Here is a 25,613-nt window from a genome sequence, read left to right on the forward strand (position 1 = left end):
TCTACGCTATTTGAAAAATTATCAAAATTTAATTTTATATACATTTATGTTTTATGATTTTGTAATATTGTTTTATTTTACATAAATATCTCGTGCGGTAGAAAAGTTGCCCCCTAAAAACAGTTGATAGTTCGCCACTGATTAATTGGTTAGGTAAACTATATATAAAATTGTTTTACTTGTGACAATTAAATCATTTAGAACTTTTTATCAAAAGTTTTAACGGACTGCCTAGATTACATAACTTGTTACATGTCTACATCAATGAATAAATTAAGATTTAAATCATGACATATATCACATTGGAACATTATTTTTTCTTATCTTTTTAAATATTTAAGATGTTATTATTTTAAAGTTAAAAAAATTCAATAAAAAGATGATATATACAAAATTTTACAAATTTAAAGCCGTGTTCGTTTATTAAATGAATTTGTAAAGGACGCATCTCACCATTGGTCGCGATCGTTAACCTGCAAATCGTTTCGTAGGCGCACGGTGTGCCTGTGACACCTCTAATGCCTAAGTCAGCAATAAGTGAGGGATAATAAGTCAAAAATGCTCAATTAGATGATTCAAGGATTACCTGTTATCCCTATATATAGGCATGAAGAATATTAAATGAGTACTATAAAGTAACCAACTTAGCACAATGGCTAAATATTGGATGAGTACCATAATTAATGAACTTAGCATAATACTGAGCCACTATAAGGCTTATCCCTGATGTGTCAAAATTATCTAACCACCACATTATCCATACCCATAACCCGACGGCTTATCCCTCCTATTAAATAGGGCGGCTAGGGCCACTAGATCTAGACGACTCCTTGGAATAGTTATCCTTTATGGGCGATGGGCCTTGGGCCCCTAGTTCAGGTTAGACCAATATTAACTCCTCTAGTTACCTTGCTATTTCCTCTCGCGTGTAAGCGTAGAGAATTCATCAATGAAGGACTTCTTTGTCTGCTTCCCTAACCTCTCTCAATGAAGGACTTATTTTGTTTTCTATTGACGTTTTTAAAAAAATACACTAACAGTCAAAACCAAGGGAAAACTCAGGGGGCAAACTAGCAACAACACTACTGCTACTTTCCAATACCTCAACCATTAACATACGCTACCGTTACAACATATTTGAATTTTTGTATCAATTTAGAATCTATGACACTCACTAAACCATCATCAGAGATAACCTTTAGTGATTGTTTCTTTAAACTGTCACTAAAGTTGGAATATAATTTAAACAACATTTGCACGATTAGTAATATATGTTCGAACATCAATAATAACCATCGTATTATAGTTAGTTCATTCGAATGTATATGTATGAACAATGTTAAATTTATTCGAACGTTGCTGGATTTACGTGCGAATGTAATGTTTTTAAAATATATTTAAACCGGTCGGCTGAGTTATGTTGAAACTTTATGAGCGACATGTGAACGTCTTTGATATATCGTGTGCACATAATTTCCTCCAATGCGCATGATATGCACTACTGTGCGAATGTGATGTAGGAGGATCCAAATCAGATGATTCTTGGCTGTCAGATTGCACTTTGATGGCACTAAAATATCTTGAGACGACATATAAGCGCAAGTATAGCAGGAAACAATGATCTTTCTTTCATTTAGGGCAGTTTTGGACATATGTCGATATTTTGACCATAACTTTGGTTACGGGTATTGGATTCACGCATATGACCTCAATTTGGAAAGCTTGGAGTGCATCCCTTCAAATCTCCATTTTTCACTACAACAGAAGTGGTTTTTTTAGACAAGAATTTTCTTCCCAAAAAATTTTGATTTCGTCCCAAAATACTTCTTCGGACAAAAAAAGAATTGTTCCAAGATCGTTCCAATAGCATTGTCCCAAAACGTATTTTCAGACAAAGATATCAATTTCATCCCAAAAAAATTCTTTTGGGATGACATCGAGAGAAACTGTTCAAACGGAAATTCCTTTCTAGAATGATTTAGTTTCGTCCTAGATTTACGGTCGAACAAAAAAAACATAGCGTTCGACTTTTAATTATGTTCAAACGAATACTTCATGAGTGATTGATTGAAACAAAATTTGTTCAAATGGAAAACCATTTGAACATTTACTTTGGTGGTTGAATAGACAAATATGTTTGAATGCATTCGATGTCTACAGTAAGCATTTGAACGTTTTTTACGTTCGAAGGGTTTACGATTGGTGTTCGAATGTCTATTACATAGAACGTTCGAATGGTCTATTTCATTGTTCGGATGGTTTGATTGTTTTTGTTCGAACCGTTTTTGGTCGTTTGAACAATAACGAATTGTTTTTATGCAATAATAAAAAACCAAATACAGATACATAATATATTAAAAAAAAATACATTCCAATTTGTACAATACGCATAAAATAAATAAAACACTACTAGTGTTCATTGTACAGAAACTGAAACAAATAAATAAAGCAGTTGCTTAGAGGCTATAATTGTTGTTTAGGCATCTACACTTGGAGTTGCATATCTCTACTGAACTCATCTTGTTGTTTTATTCACATCTCTATGTTTGCTCATTGGGCCAATTCAACCTCAAACTCATTCTACCCTGTCCTCAATTCTTTGATCTCAAATATCACTTCCTCCAACGCTCTAGAGTTGTTGGTGGAATTGTTGGAAGATGAGGAAGAGCTAGAAGGCTTGACACAGCGACCTAAACCGCTCAAATATTCTGACCGTGGACCCAAATCTTTTGTAAAACTTTGAACATCACTTGTTGATGAATTTTGATATGAAGAAGATTCAGAATATAGGGCAACCATTTTTTCTACAAATAAGACAAATAATTAAAATTGTCACAAATATTCAAATATGTTTAAGTAAAACAGATAATAATACTTACATAATTTTCACGAGCATCTGGATGAGTTCACTCTCCATTGCGAACTTAATTAGTATCTGACTCTTGCTACAAGACACATATTTTATAGATATAAAGTCATTACAATACATACTTGCACAAATTATATACAATGAAATATTTTTTAAGGCATTACCAATTTCTTAGAGAGGAGATGGAAAGATCTTGAGTCTACATGATGATGAATCTTCAACTTCGATTTATTTGTTTTGTTTATAGAACTTTATTCTTGCATAGAAGTTGTAAATAATAGCAACAAAAAATTATAAAATATGACTCGTAAAACAATTCATCATTTACCTTATATGTTGAATCCTCAAACATGTCACATAATTTTTTTCCAATTGGAAGGTTGAAAATCCTAAAAAAGGATATTGGCGTGCCTTGTCCTTGTTCTTGAACTTATTATAATGCTCATGACAGGTCACCTTATATTTACAGAATGCATTACACATAAACTCATCAACAGTCTTATAATCATCTCTCCGACCAAAATTTAGTTCAAAATCATCCTTGAAAAAATATATACAAAAAAAAATTATAATTGGCACGTTCTATATTTTGCATACATATTAAATAAATTTTAAAATCAACTAAACATTATCAAACAATGCTTCTTAATAAGTTCTTTCACATCTTGAAGGACTTTAGGCCATGAACTTCTAGCCAATGGTGCAAACGTTCGTGTAAGTGTACCCACATGCGATGCAAGCCAACCTATTGGTTGTCCTTCATCTCTGATATGTTTGTCAGTAATGTTAACCTTGAGCTTACCCACTTTACGATATTTTTCCAAATTCACGCCTCTAAAGAATTTAATATTCGTTGTAGAAATGAATTAAATGATGGTTATAAATGATGTAATATATATGAATTACCTTAATTGAAGCAAAATGACTATCAAATTTTTACCCAATTCTGAAAAGTTAATCTCTAGTGGTGAGTTAGACGGAGAGCTAGGAACAGGTGGAGATGGGATGTGAACTTCCTTCCACTTTCATGGCTTAATTTCAAAGCACTGATACATTTATTACATAAAAGATTTGTTAGAAAGTGTCATGTGAACACAAAACCAATCAATCATCTATATCATTTCAGTTGATCACTGGCCCTCATCATCTGTAGATACTTCAGATGACTCAACACTTTACTCGACTGTGGCATCAACAATTTCAGCCTTAATATTTTTTCGTATGTAATGGAATTATCTCATACTGGCTCAATTCCACAAACAAGTTGAAGACAGATTGACTCTTTTGGTATGCTTCTTGAGTAAAATGATCATTTTCTTCTTCATCTCATGCCTTCATCTCAGAGAGAATATTATATATATTTCTTAGAGAAACCTTTTGTACCACTCACCTTTGAGTTCCTAACTTAAGATTATCTAAGTAGAATACTTGAGATGCTTGGGAAGCCAAAATAAAAGGATCATCATCATACCATTTTTTTGATGTATTAACTAAATGTTTTTCATATCGCAGTGACGCGCACACACACACGAGATACCTTAGAAAACGATCATCCCAAAATTTTCCTTCCCCGTAGTAAGTAAATCTCCAAATTGACCCTTATTTTTTCTAACATGGAGTCATCACTAACTCTGTTGCAATCTGGTTGTGATTAAGAAGTGACCTAGGACCCTGTGAAGTGTTAATATATTTATGTAGTTGTTGTCAGAAATGTGGGCCAAGGCCCGGATGGAGAGTTGGGAAATGCTAGTGGTTGGAATTTGTGAAATTGTTGAGATTGTGACTTTTGTGTTGTTGTGCCTGTCAACTACACAATAAACTGTCTATCATGCATATGTATATTAATTGTTATTAATATTTGCAATGAATTATTCAACTCTGTTATGTTCTATGCTATCCAACGTAATTTGAAAATTGGGTTTTTTGTGTCATCGAAAATTAATTTTTGTGTGGGTGCGTGCATATCACAACTCCAACCCGAGATGGGGCATTATCTCAGTAGAGCTCCTCTAGTCACTTAGTAGGATGTAAAACTGAGTGACATCCATTGGGCTGTCGCCAGGTGACAGCAGGCTCGGCCAAGACGGTAACGCTCTTGGTACAAGTTGGTGGCTCCACTGTTGGTGGGCATTAGAGGATGTCTGGTTACCTACCCACCAGGCGTGGAGCTGGGCATCGCTTGTTACGAAGTCACACGTACGGTCGTTACCTGGGGTGTGACAAAGGGAACCAGAGTGTGTGGATGGTCTTGAGAGGAGTCTACGGTGCACACTGTAGTAAATGGTTGTAAATTCAGTATAAATCGGGTTTTTAGAGTGAGTGGCTATTATTAAATAATTTATTCTTGTAAGGTCTCTAAATGGGTATTTTGGGAAGGTCTTTTATGACTACAGCATGTATGTTTATATGCTTCCATGTTTGAAATTCTTGGTTGTTGATCTATGGATTTATTTGTTGAGATTGAGTAATCTATTGTGGTATTCCCACCTATGGTTCAGTTTCATGGAGCCGTGCAAAGGACGGGTTTCAGCATGATGGACCGACCCCACCTGAGGGGTGATGACCTAGAGTTTATTTCTGTTGTAGTGGATGGACTATTTATTTTCTCATTTTGATTAGCTGGATGACTGTAATAACTTTATGGAGGATTTCTTGTCGGGTTGTATTTTAAATTTTTTGGTACATAGTTTTAGATTGCCTTATTATATTTCTCACTGCGTTTATAAATTGTACACAATTTGCATGTCTGCGCACACTTGCACTTAGCGATGGGGTGTGTGACCCAAGTGGCCATCACCCTAGTGTCGCGTGGGGGTTCAGGGCGCCACATATACAGTTGAATAGTTTGAGAGAATGATCTTACATTCCTAAACTATCCATTCTGGACAATTCAAGAGTTATTAATCAACCATTCAATGAGATTGATAACTCTCAAACGGGTCTAAGGTTTATTTTGATGCACATACAAGACACAAGAGTAATACACAACAACAATTCAGGCTACAAGAATATATCCAACAACAAATAATTATATAATTCAGGTATTATTTTTTTGCGACTGATTGTGCTGTATGATTAATTAAGGTGAATTAGGTTCTTTAGGCATTTTAAAAAATATTATTCTTTTAATATTTTTAGTTTTACAGATAGTGTTTTCTATTAAAAATACTAAGGTGTTAACTTTTTTTTTTCTCAACAAAAGGGGAAACGTGGGCGACTAGCGTAGCAACCCTCCCTAGGCGTGACAATAGGAGCCTCTCCCAGCTACGAAATGTCCGGTTTGAGCCATAACTACTGCCCCATGGCGAGCCCTTCACCATAGCACCTCCAAAGTATCCAGCTGTGCAAATCTCATCCTATGGCCCAAAAGTCAGGCTTTACTACCACAAGTGATTTCAGCTTATATCCTGAATCGAACTCCTAATCTCGAAGCCATGAAATACCAGCTCGTACCAATTGGGCTACCACCTTGGAGGTATTAAGGTGTTAACTTATTTAACATATTATTCTTCCAATTAAATTTTTTAGTAATTAATTAATGGGTTTACTTATTTTCATATTATTAAATCATATATTCTACCTAACTAATTGTGGATTAATTGTGATATATGATTTTCTTAAATCTAATCAATTGTGCCATATGATTTTCTTAAATCTAATCAATTGGTTTATATAATTTTCTTAAATCTAATTGATGTGAAGGTATCATCAAATCTAAGCATCGAGGAATATTATACAGTGTAAGTCTGTGGTTGAACATTATTTTATGGGGGATGTCGAGGCTCCTAGTGATACATTTCATATATTAATTTGGTTTAAGTTTCATTCCAACAAGTTTCTAGTCCTTTCTCCAGTAGCCTGGGATGTGTTGGTCATTCTAATCAATACGGTTGCCTCTGAGTCGGTGTTTTGCACCAGAGGTCGTGTGTTGGATACTTATCGAAATTCATTGGCTCTCAGCATCATGGAGGCCCTCATTTGCACACAGAGCTAGCTAAGGTCTATACCTATTGGACTAGATACTATTGACGATGCCGAGAGGTATAGACTTAAGTCGTGTAACTTTATGCTTTGCCTTCATTTTTAAATAACTAAGTAGACATTTTTCTTGTTTTAATTATTTAACTTGTAATTTTTATGTTTTTGGAGACTTAGCTGTGAACCCCAAAATAATTGCGTTGGATTGAGATGGACGCATTATGGTTGGGAATCTGGTAGATCATTAACTTTCATGTGAGGTACTTTACTGTTAGTATGTTTAATTTGGCAAAGTAGTGTAATATCTAACTTTGTTTTATTTTGAGAATAATGCAAGATGCTTGGAGTTGGAGGAATTTGGTGCCGAGAGTTATTTATTGTAACTTTGTTTTTTATACATTGTACTTTTTAAAAAAAAAGTACAATGTATACTAATACATTGTAACTTTTTTTTTTCTTTTTAAATCTGATACATTGAGTTGAGGAGTTTACTATTGAGTTTGGTGACACTAAAGGGGTGTGAGTTTAGTGACTTTGGTGGTGGACTTTATAAGGGTGTAAGGTGTTGTAACTTTGGTGAGGTTGGTGACTTTTGGTTATGATTGTGGTGGACTTTAATGTAGGTATGTGTAATGAGTTGCTATGCAGGGGTGTAATGTTGCATTTGGTTGTGATTGTGCTATTGGAAAGTTGCATTTTTTATTTAAGTTGTGATTATGATTGTAGTGCAGGAATGTAATGTAGGTTATTTCTTTTTTTTAGTGATTGCGATTGTGATTGTAACTGTGAATTATTTCCTCTTTTGTTTTGTAATGTATGTAATTTTTTCATTGTATTTATTGTTTTTAATTTTTTTTACAATATTTTTCTACAATGGGCTAAAATTGAAGCCGACTGGGCTGATATTGGTTTTAGTATTTTTTTTAAAATTTTTTAGAAATGGGCCAAAAGTCAACAGAAATTGACAAGGTTTTTTTTTTTTTTAGATTGGAGTCAGAATCGCAATCCAAAATCACCTCCAATTCCAATCAGAGTTAGGTGGTGGCTTTCTAACTCCGGTTGAGCCCCACCCCTAGAAGAATACCATACAATAGGAGCAATTAATTGAACAAGCTTTCTGCCAATGACTTGTAACTCAACTGGCAACCACCCTAGTCCTATATATGGGATCATGGGGCCTTAAGCTCAGAGGTTTAAATCCTCTCAAGGGCGTCAGCGTTGACAACTTAACATTGGATTGGCTATCTCATTAGACAAATTTTGCCTATATCACACCTTTTCTTCTATCTATCCCACTTGAAATTTAGTTGCACATTGAACTATTCATCTAAAATCTATCTAATAATAAAATATTATCAATTTTTAAATTTTATATTATTTAAAAAAAATAATCACATTTCATATCTATTAGTTATATTTACTTATCAAATAAAATTTATTTTATTTTAATTATTATAATTTATGACGATAGTTTTATAATGTAATGATTATGTCTTTCATTTTAATTAAATTATTACTTTTTGCTTATATTTCAAATGCAGACCATTCGATAAAATCTAAAAACATATTTTATTCGGGTTTGGATTGGAGGATAGGGGAAGAAAAGTGAGGAACTTGTAAATGCACTGGTCAATTTTACGCAACGAACAAGAGAAAAAAAAGGATAAAAATAATAATAAAAAGACTGTTCAGAGAGAGAGAAAATAAGCTTAAAAAGTAGATGCCTAAATTGCTATTCATCTTCATGTATATTTAGCTACCATAGTTAAGAGCTCAGACCGCTATTTGATACTTAATGACTACACCACTGCCAGTTGTTAAACTAGGCTAAATGGCCAGGTCCCTCAAGAATTGCCAAGTGAAAAAAATAAATTAAAAGAAAAAATTAACAGGCTTTATGAAAAAAATACCATCAATGGCTTATAAGGCAAATTTAAAAGAATAATATTAAATGTATAAAAGAATCATATGTGTAAGGGGACTTCTCCCTTTACAGAGGCCCAATAGATGCTCGGCCTAAGGTAGTAGGCCCAAACTATAGCCCTTAAAGAGCCTAGGGCTCTCTCCAAAGATGCAAACTTACAAGCTACAGAAGGTGGCGGAGGAATTGATGGGACGGGTCGACCTGACGCAATCGGGAACCCATACGCTGCATTAATGGCATTGTAGCATTGGCACGCCGCATTAAAGACACTGGCAAAGGGAATAGTAAGCCAGGACGTGGGTTCCACAGGAGCATGTATGATCTATTCCCCCCTGACTAACAGTTATAAAGAGCAGTCTCTAGGTACGATGAAGCTCTCTTCACTCAGCCATTATTTACAAACTTCCAAGAAAGCATTCACTAACTTAAGTATCGGAGACTCACCGGCTCTAAGGACGCCCTCTTCTACCTTCATTCTCTATTTTGCAAGCATAGCGTTGAAGACTCGAGTTGTTGAAACTTAGCCCAAATGCGTATGTACACGACGTTAACAGTGGCGTCGTCTGTGGGATTCGAACCTATGTCTGGAGGTGCATATCGTCACATTCAAGGGAAAGGAGCACAATTATGCCATCAAGTTGGCATTCAAAGCCATAAACAATGAGACTGAGTACGAAGCTCTACTATTGGAGCTGACGGTAGCCAGAGTTTTAGGAGCTGCAGAGGTAGAGGTATGTGCCGACTTCTAGGTAGTGGTCAACCAGGTGCAAGGAGAATTCGCTATGAAGAGCGAAAAGTTGGGAAAATACTTGGCGATGGTGAGAATCGAGTGCTCCCACTTCAGGTACTTCCCAATCCAATAAGTACTGAGGGCCGAAAACCAAAAAGCAAACAAGCTGGCGTGTTGTGATGACTCGAGCTTGCCTAAGCATGGCCCATAGATTTTATTCTTAGTTGCCATGGAATTTTATGAGCTTTAGTTATTTTGGAAGGCTTTAGAGTCTTTGAATTAGCAACTTGAGCCCAAGAGGAGAGTAACCCTAGAATGTCTTGTAATTTTCAGCCCTATTTAGTAACCCAGGTCCGATGGCTTTAGGCCCATGACCCAAATCTAAGTCACTAGTACTATGTGTCATGTATGTGTTACACTATAAATCTGGACTTGATAGTGGGATAAGGGGGAGAGAGAAGTGTCGGGAAAACACCAAGAGGTGGCTTACATGCCTACCCTAGAGAATTTGCCACTTGTGAACATGCAAGAAACCTTCTAGAAGAATCAAGGGACAAAAGGAACCTAGGAAGACTAAAGGATTTTTGGCCAACCAACTCCCACATGCCTAAACCAATAGTTTTGGCCTTATTTCGAATTCCAAGGTAGATTTTCTTGGAAAGGGAAACCTAGGGAAGAGGAATGAAGTTTTTCTAGAAGATATGCATGGGAAACCAAAAAGGGGCACATGGGATTTCGAATTTTATCAGATTTTTGCCAAGTGTCAAGCATGCACTAAGCTTCTAGAAGATTAGATGAAGGGACTCTTATATTAAAGGACAAATATGCCCCCAGAATTTTGGCTACCACATTTCCAATGCAGCTCCTCACTTGTCACTTGTCACTTAAGCTACCTTTAGTGCAATGGCACATGAGGAGTCACCAAGGGAAGTAGCACTAGGAGTTGAAGCATCAACTTGGGAAGTGGAAGAGGGAGTGGACGACTAGGGCATGGCACACGCTTATGCCATGTGTCACTCATGCAAAGTTTATCTCTTCAGAAAAGGAAGGGACATGAAGTTGTTTTACCTCTTTGCCCTAATGCACTTAGTTGAGAATTGGAAGGGGCATAGTTGGAAGAGAGGGATTCGGCTAAGGGAAGACCCACACGCCACCCACAAGCCTTTTACCTTCCCAATGCAATCCAATGATGAGGAACACCAAGGGTCATTTTCGGGTAGAGAATAAGGAAGAGGGAAAAGTCACTTGTCTTACATGCAAAGGACTTCAAGCAACTAATGAGAGATTGAGGAAAGTTTTATAAAAGGGAAGAGAGCCACACGCCCAAGACTTTTCTTCTTGTCAATTTTTGAGTTTTGCACGTGTTCTCAACTTCTCCACATTCGTCTCACACCTTCAATTGAAGATTCTCAAACTCTCTCACTTTCTTTCCAACCAAACAAGGGGATTCCTTTTCAAGAGAGGATTTCGCCACCATCGAGAATAGACAAGGTAAAGACTGGTTTTCTCTATTCTCATACACACACAAGTGTAACACCCCATATTTTAGTATATTTTTAATTGAATGATTATTTTTATTAATTCAAAAATTTATTCTCTTGTTTTAAATTTGTCAGATTTTTAGTTGGTTTATTTTTTATGATTTTTAATTTGTGAAAATTAATTCGATATATTTCCTTCATATTAATTATTGTTATGCATTTAAATTTCTCTTTATTTTAAATTAATTTATTATTGAATTTAATTATTTTATTTTCATAGAATCACCATGTTTAAATTATTTTATTTAACTTGCTGTTTTGAAATTTTTTTCGTTGGATCATTTTTGTGACCCAAGATATGAGGATTGAACCTCATTTCTTTTCCTAACTTTTTCTTTTTCCCTTTTTCCATTTTTTTTCCTCTTTTTTTTTTCTTCTCCTTTTCTTTTCCCCCATATCTTTTTCTTCTCTCTCTCTCTTCTCTCCCGCACGCTGCCTCTCCCTCCTCCTATCCATTTTGTCGTCCACCACCCATTATCGCCGTGCGCCGCCGTGGTCAACACCGCCCCTCCCATCCTTTTCCTCTCCGACCGGCGACCTCACCCTCTGATTTCCAGCCCCTCTCACGCCGCCATTCTCCTCCACGCACGGCATCAAGCCGCGACACCTCTTGTGTTCGCTTGCCACTGTCGCGTCACCTCAGGCCACCATTTCTTCACCACATCTTCCTTGACCTCCTAGCAACCTAAACCACCCATCCCTAGCTCCGATCCGCCACCGGTGAAGCCCCACCATCAACATCTCTGTTTTGGACATTTTAGCCTTCAACCGACCTCTGCGCCGCCACCCATGGCCAACCACCTCCACCATTAGCTTCACCGACATCCCTAAGCCCTTCCCTAGCAATCTCAAGTCTTCATTTGTCACCGTTCGAAATCTTGCATTTTGAGACCCACGGCCATAGTGCATTTTGCACTGTTATGTTGTTGTGCCGCCACTTCTTGCACTGCTGTGATCCTTCAAAAATTATAATAAAGCACCGTAAGTATTTTTCCAAAGAACTTTCATGATTTAAACGTATTTTTGCACTAACTCATTTTATTGTGATCTGATTGGTTAAGACGGACTGAGTCCTAGGAGTAAGGGGGCCGGATGGATTGGAGGATGGAGTTGTTTGTGTGTTTTGGAGTGTGTTGTGAATTGTTGGATGTTGGATGTTGAGACATTTCATTTACATTGCATATTTGCACGCATGATCATGTTTGTAAATGAAATTGGGTTTTCATGTAATTGCATTCATGTTCATGTGTTCATTGAAAACTGAGTTTTCATGTTAGAAAGGATTTTTGGGTGCGTGTGTATCACGACCCCAAGCCGAGATGGGGTATTATCTCGGTGGAGCTCTTCGGGTCACCCGGGAGCGGAATATACTGAGTGATGTCCCCTGGGTTGTTATTGGGAGACAAAAAGATCAGACGCGATGGTAACGCTCTCGTGCCAACTCCGTGGCCCCTTTGCTGCCGGGGGCTAGAGGATGCTTGGCCACGAACGCGCTGGATGCGGAACTGGGCATTGCTCGTTACGAAGTCACACGCATGGTCATTATCCGTGGTGTGGCAAAGGGAGCCAAGGTGTGCGGATGGTCCCTATGGGAGATCATGGTGCATACAGTAAAATTGGTTAATGGGTTATTTTCTGGAAAAATAACGTGTGTTGGATAAAAGGATTTTGTGTGAGTCATTTTCTGGAAAAACGACGGAATATTATTTTTGGGCCAAATGAGATTTTGGCGTGCATTGGTAAATGTTTACTTTCTGGAAAAATGTTCTTTTGAGAATAATACATACTTCATCATATGCATACATGTTGGCTGCATTAATGCACTTTTATCGCGTGGGTTGTTTGGATTATACTTACCTGCGATACCGTTTTATGGTAACGCAGATTTTGATGCAGATGATGCTGAGGGTGAGCTCGAGAATTCGGCTCCACTCGAGGAGTGATATGGGATCACTCGAATTTGTTTTGGACTTGTTTTATATTTTATTTTGGGATGACTGTAAAACTCTTTTTAAGCACTTTTACTTATGTTAATTTGTATTAAAAATTCTGATACTTAGTTGACTTGCTTAAATTATCCACTGCGTTGTTTATTGTACACTGTTGCATGTACACACACTTGACACTATCGTTGGGATGCGTGACCGTGATGTCATCATCCTGGTGTTTCGATTCCCGTGCTCCCCTAAAGGGGGGTCAGGGGCACCACAGGTGGTATCAAAGCTGTTCGGCTCTGGATAAACCCATATGTCCCTTAGGGTGAGGTACCATAATTTATTTTTTTTAAAGTTGTGAGTTAAATTATTTATTTTAAAGTATGATATGTTATGGGTTTATTTTTATTGTATTTCATGTTATATTATTTTATTTTTGGTGTTGCTTTTGGGTTGTGTTTGATTTTGTCCGTAGATTTAAGTGGGGATAAAGATTGCTCTATGACAGGAAGATAGTGAGACCAAGAAGGCCAACTAATGAGCCCGAGGATGAATTACCGAGAGGAGATGGAAATTATGCCATGGCAAGGGCGTTAAATAGGATGACAAAGTTCCTCCAAGAGAATTTTCGACCACCACAAGGAGATCAGTATAGAGCGGTGCAGGCCGGGTGCACCTATGAGCGCTTCCTAGTGCATAGGACCCCTGCCTTTACTGGTGAAGAGGATCCACTACGGGCTAGAAGGTGGATTGAAGATCTTGAAAGGACATTTGAAGTCTGTGGTTGCACAGAGGCTCAAATGGTGTTGTATGGGTGTTACTTGCTGCAAGGCAAAGCCGCAAACTGGTGGCAGACTAAGCGACAACTCCTAGAGATGGAGTTGGGGTCTTTTGCAGCTGTGTCTTGGCAGCGTTTCAAGAAAGAGTTTGATGATCGTTTCTTCCCTATTTCTGCGAGACGGCAGAAGGCACTAGAATTCAACAGCTTGGTTCAAGGAGATATGACTGTCGAGCAATATGCCAAAAAATTTATGGAGCTTGGGCAGTTTGCTACCCACGTCATTGCCACTAAGGAGTTGCGAGCTGACTGTTTTTAGGAGGGCCTGCGACATGAGATACGCAGACAAGTAGCCTATCATCAGATTGTGGATTTTCAGAGGTTGGTGGATTTGGCCATTATTGCAGAGCAAGAAAATAATTTTGCAGTAGGTTCCCCTCCTGGTCACAAGAGGCGGAGTTTTGTTGGTGAGGGGAGTAGTTCTGGATTGCCGCACAAGTTTGTACAGAGGACTGGGGCCCGTTCGCAGACAAGCTCTGGTGTTCGTGCAGGAGGTCGAGCTCCAGTTTGTAGTAGGTGTAATAGAGCCCATGAGGGCGACTGCAGTTAGAGGGGGATCCAGTGTTTTAGATGTGGCCAGTCGGGTCACTTTGCTCGTGAGTGTCCCAACCAAGCTCAAGGAGGTCAAGGAGGTCGAGGAGGTGGGAGGAACAACCAGAGACAGCTAGTACAAGCTCGGGTCTATGCTATGACTCCTGGTGACGTGGATTATGAGGCACCAGATACTCACGATGCCGGGGTGATTACCGGTATGCATTTAGTTTAATTTTTGGATTTGATGTTTGGCATGGGTTGGTTTTTTGAATTTCACTGGTGTATGTGTTTGCCTCAAGTAGAGTTCGTCTATATGATTTTTATGCATGTACCTTGTTTGACTCTAGCGCGTCTCAATCTTTTGTGTCTGCCACTTTTGCATGGATGTGCAATCTAGTCACAGAGCCTTTATCACAATCTTTGGTAGTGACCCTTCTAAATGGTGAGATTGTGTGGTGCTCCAAAGTTGCTTTAGGCTGTTCTTTGGATTTTGGTGGGAGGACACTTGAGGCAATTTAATTATATTCAAGTTGCTTGGATTTGACATAATTCTGGGTATGGATTGGTTGCATCGATATTCTGCAAACATTAATTGTAGAAGTAGGGTAATTGGCTTTCAACTTTCGGATGGAGAATATTTGGAATTCGTGGGAAGCAAGTTGAAAGCAAGACCAATAATTATATCTGCAATTCAAGCAAAGAGAGACATAGCTTGTGGAGCAGATGCCTTTTTAGTTCAAGTGATGTCTACGCCATCTGAGAAGAACTCTTTAGTGGATATTCCAGTTGTGGAAGAATTCCCTAATGTGTTCGTGGATGAATTACTCGGATTGCCTCTCATTCGCAAGATGGAATTTGTTATCGATTTGTAACCTGTAGCGGCTCCTGTGCATAAGGCTCCCTACCGTATGGCACCAGCTGAGTTAAAAGAGTTGAAAACTCAATTGCAGGAACTGGTTGATAAGGGATTTATTCAGCCTAGTACTTCGCCATGGGGAGCGCCTATTTTATTTGTCAAGAAGAAAGACGATACTCTCAGAATGTGTATAGACTATCGGGAACTAAACAAGGTGACTATCAAGAACAAGTAGCCTCTTTCTAGGATCGATGATTTGTTTGACCAGCTTCAAGGAGCAGCTGTCTTCTCAAAGATTGACTTAAGATCAGGGTACTATCAATTGAGGATAAGGGATAAGGACGTGCCCAAGACTGCTTTCAGGACAAGGTATGGGCATTATGAATTTAAAGTGATGTCTTTTTGGTTAGCTAATGCCTTTGCCGCCTTTATGGATTTGATGAATCGGGTGTTTTGACCTTTTCTAGATTCATTTGTGGTGGTGTTCCTTGACGACATTCTGATTTACTCTCGAGATTTGGAAGAGCATGCTTGTCCCCTTCGTCTGGTACTTAGGAATTTAAGAGAGTATCAGTTGTATGTTAAGCTAAGTAAATGTAAATTTTGGTTGGAAGAAGTTAAGTTTCTTGGACATGTGATTTCCCAAGAGGGAGTGGTCGTAGATCCTTATAAGGTGGAAGCTGTTTTGTCATGGCCTTGCCCTTCAACAGTGCATGAGATACGGAGTTTCTTGGGAGTTGCCGGTTATTATTGAAGATTTGTGGAAGGATTTTCTCGACTATCCGGACCTCTCACTGCTTTGACTAGGAAGAATACTGAGTTTGTTTGGTCAGGCAGATGAGAGAGAAGTTTCCTAGAGTTGAAGAGGAGATTGACAACAACACCTGTTTTGGCACTCCCGGAGCCACACAAGCAATTTGTGATTTTTAGTGATGCATCCAAGTTTGGGTTGGGATGTGTTCTTATGCAAGAGGGACGAGTTGTTGCTTATGCATCTCGTTAGTTGAAAATTCATGAGAGGAATTATCCCACACATGATTTGGAATTGGCGGCTATAGTTTTTGCTCTTAAGATTTGGTAGCATTATCTGTATGGTGAAGTCTGTGAAGTTTATACTGACCATAAAAGCTTGAAGCATCTGTTTACTCAGAAGAATCTCAATATGAGGCAAAGGCGGTGGTTAGAGTTGATTAGCGACTACCAATGTGAGATCAAGTATCATCCAGGAAAGACGAATCTAGTCGCTGATGCTTTGAGTAGGAAGTCTCAACAGGCGAACGAGGCAGAGTCATTAGATTTGGACTCTCTCCTTTGTTGGTTAAGAAGACTTCTTATTGAGAGTTCGCAGCAAGAAGAATTATTATCTTCAGGTTTGGATGTCCGAGTAGTTGATTTTGAAGAATTGAAGACTTTCTAGAAAAGGGATCCAAAGTTGTTAGCCATCAGGAAGAGAGTCAGAAAGTCTAGAGGACCCTTGCACTATAGTTTGGATAAAGATGGCATTCTTCGGTTTCGGGATCATAGAGTGATTCCCCAAGATTCAGAATTTAAAGAGCAAATTTTGGCAGAAGCTCATGTGGCTCCTTACTCAGTTCATCCAGGAAGCATAAAGATGTACTGAGATTTAAAGAGAAATTTCTGGTGGGAAGAATGAAGTTGGATATCGCCATGTTTATTGAGAAATGTGACACGTGCCGTCAAGTTAAGACTGAGTATCAAAGACCTGTTGGTAAACTTCAACCTCTCCCTATTCTTGAGTGGAAGTGGGATGATATTTCTATGGATTTTGTTGTGGGTTTGCTGAGGACCCCTAGTGGAAATAACTCAGTTTGGGTGATTGTTGATCGGTTGACGAAGAGTGCCCATTTCTTGCCTATCAATAATATCGACTCTCTGGGTAAGTTGACTCTGTTGTATGTCAACGAGATAGTGAGTTTGCATGGAGTACCCAAGAGTATTGTGTCGGATTGGGACCCGCAGTTCATGTCTCATTTTTGGAAAAGTTTGCAGGCAGTTTTAGGCACTACGTTGAAGTTTAGTACTGCATATCACCCTCAAATAGACGGTCAATCGGAACACACTATTCAGACTCTTGAGGATATGTTGCTGGCTTGTGTCAAGGAATCTCAGGGGAGTTGGGAGAATCATCTGCCGCTAATTGAGTTTGCTTATAATAATAGTTTTCATTCCTCCATTCAGATGGCCCCGTATGAAGGTTTGTATGGGAGGAAGTGTAGATCACCTTTGTGTTGAGATGAAGTTGGCGAGAGTAAATTGATTGGGCCTGAGATAATTCAAGAAATGAAAGATGAAGTTCGGTTTATAAAGACTAAAATGGTGGAAGCTCAAAGTCGCCAAAAGAGTTGTGCAGATACAAGGAGAAGAGACTTATCCTTTGAGGTTTGTGATTGGGTTTATCTCAAAGTCTCTCCTATGAAAGGCGTTAAGCGCTTTGGTAAGAAGGGAAAGCTTAGTCTAAGGTATGTTGGCCCTTTTCAGATTATAGAGAAAGTTGGGCTTGTTGCTTATAGAGTTGCATTGCCGGACTATTTTGGAGAAGTTCATGATGTGTTCCATGTGTCTTCATTTAAGAAGAGTTTTGGACAACAAGAGCCACGTATTGTTGACCCTGAACGCATTCAACTTCAGCCTAACTTTACTTATGAAGTTGCCCCGACTCAAATTATGGATTGTAAAGAGCAAAGGTTAAGGTCGAAGACAATACCTTTGGTGAAAGTGTCATGGTGTGATCCGTTGGCTCAAGATTTCTCTTGGGAGAGAGAAGCCGACATGAGGGAGCAATATCCATATTTGTTTGATTGACCCTGGCGGTATGTTTCTTAAGTCCGCTCTTAGTCGAATCTTATTCCTGTCCTAGTTTTAATGTTTGACTTTGCCAATTTCAAGAAAGAAATTTTATTTAAGGGGGGGAGGATGTAACACCCCGTATTTTAATGTATTTTTAAAATTGAATGATTATTTTATTATTCAAAAATTTATTCTCTTGTTTTAAATTTGTTAGATTTTTAGTTGGTTTATTTTTTATGATTTTTAATTAATGAAAATTAATTTAATATGTTTCCTTAATATTAACTATTGTTATGCATTTAAATTTCTCTTTATTTTAAATTAATTTATTGTTGGATTTAATTATTTTATTTTCATTGAATCACTACGTTTAAATTATTTTATTTAACTTGTTGTTTTGAAATCTTTTATTTAGATCATTTTTGTGACCCAAGATGTGAGGATTGGACCTCAGTTATTTTCCTCACTTTTTCTTTTTCCCTTTTTTCTTTTTTTCCTCTTTCTCTTTTCTTCTCCTTTTCTTTTCCCCCAATTTCTTTTTCTTCTCTCTCTCTCTTCTCTCCCGCGCACTGCCTCTCCCTCCTCCCTTCCATTTCGTCGTCCAACACCCATTACCGTTGTGCGCGGCTGTGCTCCGCCGTGGTCGACACCACCCCTCCCATTCTCTTCCTCTCCTGCTGGCGACCTCACCCTCTGATTTCCAGCCCCTCTCGCGTCGCCATTCTCCTCCACGCACGGCATCAAGCCGCAGTGCCTCTTGTGTTCATGCACCGCCGTCGCGCCACCTCAGGCCACCATTTCTTCACCACATCTTCTTTGACTTCCTAGCAACCTAAACCACCCACCCCAGCTCCAATTCGCCATCGGTGAAGCCCCACCATCAACATCTCTGTTTTGGACATTTTAGCCTTCAACCGACCTCTGCGCCGCCACCCATGGCCAACCACCTCCACCATTAGCTTCGTCGACATCCGTAAGCCCTTCCCTAGCAATCTCAAGTCTTCATTTGTCCCCGTTCGAAATCTTGCATTTTGAGACCCACGGCCATAGTGCATTTTGCACTGTTATGTTGCTGTGCCGTCACTTCTTGCACCGCTGTGATCCTTCGAAAATTATAAAAAAGCATTGTAAGTATTTTTCCAAAAAACTTTCATGATTTAAATTTATATTTGCACTAACTCATTTTACTATGATCTGGTTGGTTATGCCGGACTGAGTTTGAGGCGTAAGGGGGTCGGATGGATTGGAGGATAGAGTTTTTTTTGTGTTTTGGACTGTGTTGTGAATTGTTGGATGTCGGATATTGAGACGTTTCATGTACATTGCATATTTGCACACATGATCATGTTTGTAAATGAAACTGGGTTTTCGTGTAATTGCATTCATGTTCATGTGTTTATTAAAAACTGGATTTTCATGTGAGAAAGGATTTTTAGGTGCGTGTGTATCACGACCCCAAGCCGAGATGGGGTATTAACTTGGTGGAGCTCCTCTAGTCACTCGGGAGTGGAATATACCGAGTGACGTCCCCTAGGTTGTCGCTGGGCGACAACGGGATCGGACGGAATCGTAACGCTCTCGTGTCGACTCCGTGGCCCCTTTGCTTGCGTGGGCTAGAGGATGCTTGGCCACGAACGCGCTAGGTATGGAACTGGGCATCGCACGTTACGAAGTCACATGCACGGTCGTTACCCGTGGTGTGGCGAAGGGAGCCAGGGTGTGTAGATGGTCCCTATGGGAGATCATGGTGCATATGGTAAAATTGGTTAATGACGAAATATTATTTTTGGGCCAAATGAGATTTTGGCGTGCATTGGTAAATGTTCATTTTCGGGAAAAACGTTGTTTTGGGAATAATATATACTTGATCATATGCATGCGTGTTGGTTGCATTAATGCACTTTTATCGCGTGGGTTGTTTGGATTATACATACTTCGTATCGCCACAAGAAGTCACCCTCTCAATTCAAAATGAGGTTTAGATCTCGTAAGGATTTCGAGAATGGTGAAATACACACAGTTCAACCCTTTCTTGTGGAAAAAGGTTTTAGGGTTTTCAAGGAACCCTTGAAGCCGAATGGTGGGGGATGTATATGTTCCATGTTTTCAATCACCACATGTGTATTCTTCTTGTTTCAAGTTTTGCCTTACTACATAAGTGAAATGAATGGGGGTTTTGACCTAAAAACCCTGAAGGCTGAATGGTTTAAGATCAACTGATGCCCTAGAAACCCTCACACACTCAAGAACCCGAAATAACACTTTTCTTGACACGTTCTAATGAAGCACAGTCAGATTTACAGCTTGCTAGTATTTCCTTACTTGGATTTTTATAAATATGCACTCAACTTACTCTTGGTTAATACTTGTATATTTTTACGTAAATCCTTTCATTGTTATGTTTGATTTGTTTGCTATTTCTAGTTTATTTGTTCGAATATGCTTATATGATCTTCGAATATGAATATTACATGAATGGTATGATTTGATTTTAAGATGAAAATGGCAAGAATGTCCTTAACATGTTTCGGTTCTAAGGAAAACTTTGTTGTTAATTTGTGATGATTGATGATACAGCTATACCATGTTTTGGACGTTTCGAATATTGGCCAAATACCATGATTTCATGTTTCATTTTGTTATGCCTTGATTTCTAAGCAAATATGTATGAAGAAGAAGCATGTTCAAGTGACGAGCTTTCATGTTCTTATACCTACATGTTTCGGCCAAGGCCCTTTTTCATGGTTCCATGTATGTGTTTTTATATCTCATATGATTTATATTATCATGGCATGAATTAAACGTGTTACGGTTGGTTATTTCATGCACGGCATTTCATATGTCATATGTGAAGTATAAGTTTGCATGTCTTAAGTCTCATCTCACATGCATTTGGGGAAAAGTGTTTTGAAAGAAAAGGGTTTAAAAGTTTTATCACAACCGCAAGTGCTAGAACGGGGGAATGTCCTAGTGGAACTCCTCTGTCCACTCTGGAGTGCTTAAGAATAGAGTTGTAACCCCTGGGTTGACAAAGTACCGTCGACGAGCATCAAATGGGTTTTTTTCAAATAATGCCGGAGTGAGGAAGCGCCTAATTCTAGTGGGTGCATAAGGCATGTAACCCGACGAAGTAAGGTCGAGTTAATATGAATCTTTGTTTATGACATATTCATCACGATGCATGGACCGTTGATGGTGCTGTAACTAGCTGGAACACGTGGTGCAAAGGGCAACCGTGTTGTGTCCACCCTCTTAACAAGGATAATAGCTAATAAGATAAGGATCACTTGATGAAAATCTCGTGATATGATAAGGATCACTTGATGCAAATCTTGTGATATGTTCTGAAAAGGCATGTTCTGATTAAGACCATGTGAATATGAAAGTGAAGAAGTCTTTTATGAAAAGTTAAAGTCTCGGTTATATGTCTTTTGAAAATTGTCAAGTCATGTGTCAAGTACATGTCCATGCACTCATTTCATGATATACCTCTTGTATGATTATGCTAACTATTGTATGTTGTGTGATTACTTATTGAGATTTCTAGAAATCTTATTGTGGTAATTTCTACAACTATTCCCCAACTGGAATGGTAGAAGTTGTTACAGGTATAGAAGACGACACCCATGACCAAGAGGAAAAGAACGGCACCTCCTCCTCCGAAGAGGATTGTGCCTAAGATGGTTACAAGTTGGCCTAAGCCCTCCATCCTGGAGCGATTCGAGGCCATTGACCTGGAGATCTTCGGAATACTTGAGTTCATTGCGAAATTCAGACGGCATAACAATTGGGGCAAAGATAGGACATTAGAGAAAGGCGTGAAGCCCCAACCCTCTTAAAGAAAACGAGAACCTAAGTTATTTTACGTTAAAAGAGAGAGAGAGAGAGAGAACTTATGGTTTAGACCTCAACTTTTGAGGAACAATGTTTTGAGGAGGTCCTGTGTTTTGGGCGATTAAACTTTACTCTACGCTTTTGGGATGCTATATCTTTATGATACATCTTTATGGTTTTGGACAATGTTTGGATAGTTTGTTAGTACGGTGCCATGTGCTTTGCAATTGCTTATCGCATTGCTTAGAATACCCGACTTTTACTATTTTTTCGCTGCAATGTTATTGCATACTGCTAGTGTACTTAGGTACATAGCATGTTATCTGTCATGTACAAGGGGTGTGTAGCCTTGTGTTACATGTCTTGGTGTTTTAGTCACTGTCCAATCCCAAGCGGGGGCTGAGGGCACCATAGAGCATGGTATCAGAGCAATTACGTCTCTAGGTAAACCCACACATTATCCTAGGAATGCATGGTAACTTAAACTAGGTTTGAAATCTGTAGTTGTAGGCTTGGATCTTATAGTTATAGGCTTGAATCTAGAGGAAGAAGAAGATATGCCCGTAAGATCGCGAGTTCAAGACAAGAAAGGTTATCTTTCTCTAAGGAAGGGACTGGACCACGCTGGTTTTGTGCATTTTCAGAAGATGGAAACCATGGTTCGAAACCGACGTGAGAACACATCTATGAGAGGTGGGGATCAGGAAACTGGAAATCCTCCATTGAGGTGGTACATAATCAAATGGAACAAGAGCAGAACACTAGACAAGTACCACCAAGATGGGAACAAGGATGTACTTATGAGAAGTTCATGGTGCATAGATACGCGAATTTTGTTGGAATGGAAGGACCTTTAAAGGCTAACAAATGGCTTATGGATCTAGAAAGAACTTTCGAAGTTAATGGATGCTCTCGGAAGAGCAAAAGGTCCAGTACGTGGGTCACATGCTTTAAGGAGAAGTTGGAATCTGGTGGGACACTAAACGACAACTTTTGGCCCGCGAATTGGGAAATTTGACTACACCCACCTGGGATTGATTTAAGATCAAGTTCGATAATCGTTTCTTTCCATAAATGACCAAGCAACAAAAAGCTTTGGAGTTTGCAAGTTTTACCCAAGGGAATATGATGGTCGATTAGTACACTACTCGTTTTATGGAGATGGGGAGGTTTGCACCTTATTTGATCAGTACCGAGAGAATGCAAGCAAGAAAGTTCCAGGACAGTTTGCAACCTCGTATCTAAAACCAAGTAGCATGTCTATGGATAGAAAATTTCCAAGAATTGGTCAATGTAGCTTCAATAGCAGAGGTGGAGTAAAGGAGACTACTTGCACAAGCTCAAGTGGATAGGAAAAGAGGATTTCGTTACTCACCAAGAGGTAGTATGGGGAAACGAAAGGCCCTTGTAACTCCGACCAAAGGAAAGGGCATGGTAGTCAGGAATGCAGCATCCGTCACTCCACCACCTTGTCGCCGATGCGGGAAAAGGCACAGTGGAGAATGTCGTAATGCTATAGGATCATGCTTCAGATGTGGTCAGACAAGCCATATGATCCAGGATTGTCTACAGATTATACTTGGAAGAGCATCAACGCCAAGCGCTAAACCCCAGATTGCTGCGAAAGCCAAGGTTTATGCTATTATGCCAGGAGAGGTAGACCTAGAAACTGACGCAACGACATATACGAGAGTAATTACTGGTAATATTTCCAAACCTTGCCTAAAGTCATAGATAGCTTGTATTTGGGAATCTTGAGTAATTATAGTTACCTCTTTAGGTAAAGTTAGATTGAAGCAGTACGTGGTCTGTGCTTTGTTTGATTCCAAGACATCAAGGTCTTTTATCTCTAGTAGATGTGTGCGACAGTGTGAGCTCGAGGCTGAGCTGATGTCTCAAAAAGTCTTAGTAGCTATTCTAGATGGGAAAGTAATTGGTTGCACAAGTGAAGTTAAGAATGGCCCGTTGGAAATCACAAACTTAGTTTTGACCACAGATTTGATTATCTTCCATTTGATGGAATTTGACCTAATCCTAGGATTGAATTGATTGTCTAGGCATTATGCTAAGATAAACTGTCGAAGGCGGGAAGTGGTATTCGATCTACCTGCTCAAGAAATGATATGTTATATGGGTGAGACTATTTGGCTTGATCTATCCATGGTAATGGCTGAACAAGTCAAGAAGAGTTTGATGATTAAGGTGCAAATCAAAGAACTTCTAGCTAAGGGTTTTTTTCGACCTAGCACTTCGCCATGGGGAGCACCAGTTTTGTTTGTCAAAAATAAGGATGAGTCTCTCAAGTTGTGTATCGATTATAGTGATTTGAACAAGGTGACTGTGAAGAATAAATATCCCTTACCAAGGATAGACGATCTGTTAGATCAATTGCAAGGAGTTGCAGTTTTCTCAAAGATTGATCTATAATTCGAATATCACCAACTCAGAATAAGGGAGCAAGACATATATAAGACCGCTTTTCGAACTCGCTATGGACAGTTCGAGTTCCTAGTTATGCCTTTCGGATTAACAAATGCCCCTACAACATTTATGGAACTGATGAATCGGATTTTCTAGCAATACTTGAATAGTTTTGTAGTGGTGTTCATAGATGACATTTTGATCTATGCCCATGATGAGGAAGAGCGTAAGTGGCATTTAAGATTGTACTGGAAACACTGCAAGAACATCAACTTTATACCAAACTTAGTAAGTGTGAGTTTTGGCTCCAAGATGTGAAAGTTTTAGGACATGTCATTTCTAGTAAAGGAGTGGCAGTGGACCTTGCTAAGATTAACGCAATAATAGAATGGCAAAGGTTAACTAATGCCCATGAAGTATGTAGTTTCCTTGGCTTTGTAGGATACTACCGAAGGTTTGTAGAAGAGTTTTCTAGACTTTATAATCCTTTAACTGTGTTAATGAAGATGAATGCTAGATATGTTTGGGCTGAGCAATGTGAGAAGAGTTTTAAGGAGGTGAAGAAGAGGTTGACTTCGGCCCCAGTATTGGCATTACCAGAACCTCACAAGCCCTATGTGCTTTACAATGATGCCTTTAAGATGGGTTTGGGATGCGTCCTAATGCAAGAAGAAAGAGTTGTACGGGGAGAAATGACAATTTGGAGGCACTACTTGTACGGGGAGAAATGCAAAGTGTACACAGACCACAAAAGTCTCAAGTACTTGTTTAGTCAGGAAAAAAAATCTGAATATGAGGCAACAGAGATGGGTGGAAACCATTAGTGATTATCAGTGTGAGATCAAAAATCATCCAGGTAAAGCTAACGTTGTAGCTAACGCACTTAGCCACAAAGCTTTGGTAGACTTGACATCTGTCTTAGCAAGATTAAAGGATTTGATGATTGGAGATCCACCACGGGATGTTATTTTTGTAGTAGTACAAGAATTTATATCCGTGATTGAAGAAGTTCTAGAAAGTTAGTGTAAGGATGACAAAATGGAGAAGCTCTGACAGAAGATTCTAAAATTAGAAGGACCACAACATTTCTCTATTGGAAGGAATGAGATGCTATTTTATAAGAAGAGGAAAGTGATTCCTAACGTTGCCGAGTTGAAGGAAAAGATACTAAGGGAGGCTCATTGCACCCCTTACATAGTGCCCCCTAGCAGTACAAAGATGTATCAAGATTTGAAAGGTCAATTTTGGTGGGATGGAATTAAGAAGGAAGTTGCTGAGTTCGTGGCAAAATGCTCTATTTACCAATTGATGAAAACTAAACATCAGAGATCAGTAGGTGAACTACA

At 38.9% G+C, this 25,613-nt stretch overlaps 1 protein-coding gene across 1 annotated transcript; it reads left to right on the top strand.

The window, feature by feature from the left end:
- Window positions 1–12,361: 12,361 nt before the first annotated feature.
- LOC108996591 lies at window positions 12,362–14,364 on the top strand. Its single transcript, XM_018972569.1, has 3 exons — window positions 12,362–12,465; window positions 13,485–13,965; window positions 14,074–14,364. The coding sequence occupies exons 1-3, from the start codon at window positions 12,362–12,364 to the stop codon at window positions 14,362–14,364; spliced, it is 876 nt and encodes a 291-aa protein (XP_018828114.1).
- Window positions 14,365–25,613: the final 11,249 nt, after the last annotated feature.

This window comes from Juglans regia, chromosome 4 (assembly GCF_001411555.2).
Source record: "Juglans regia cultivar Chandler chromosome 4, Walnut 2.0, whole genome shotgun sequence".
In the NCBI taxonomy this organism is placed as follows: Eukaryota; Viridiplantae; Streptophyta; class Magnoliopsida; order Fagales; family Juglandaceae; genus Juglans; species Juglans regia.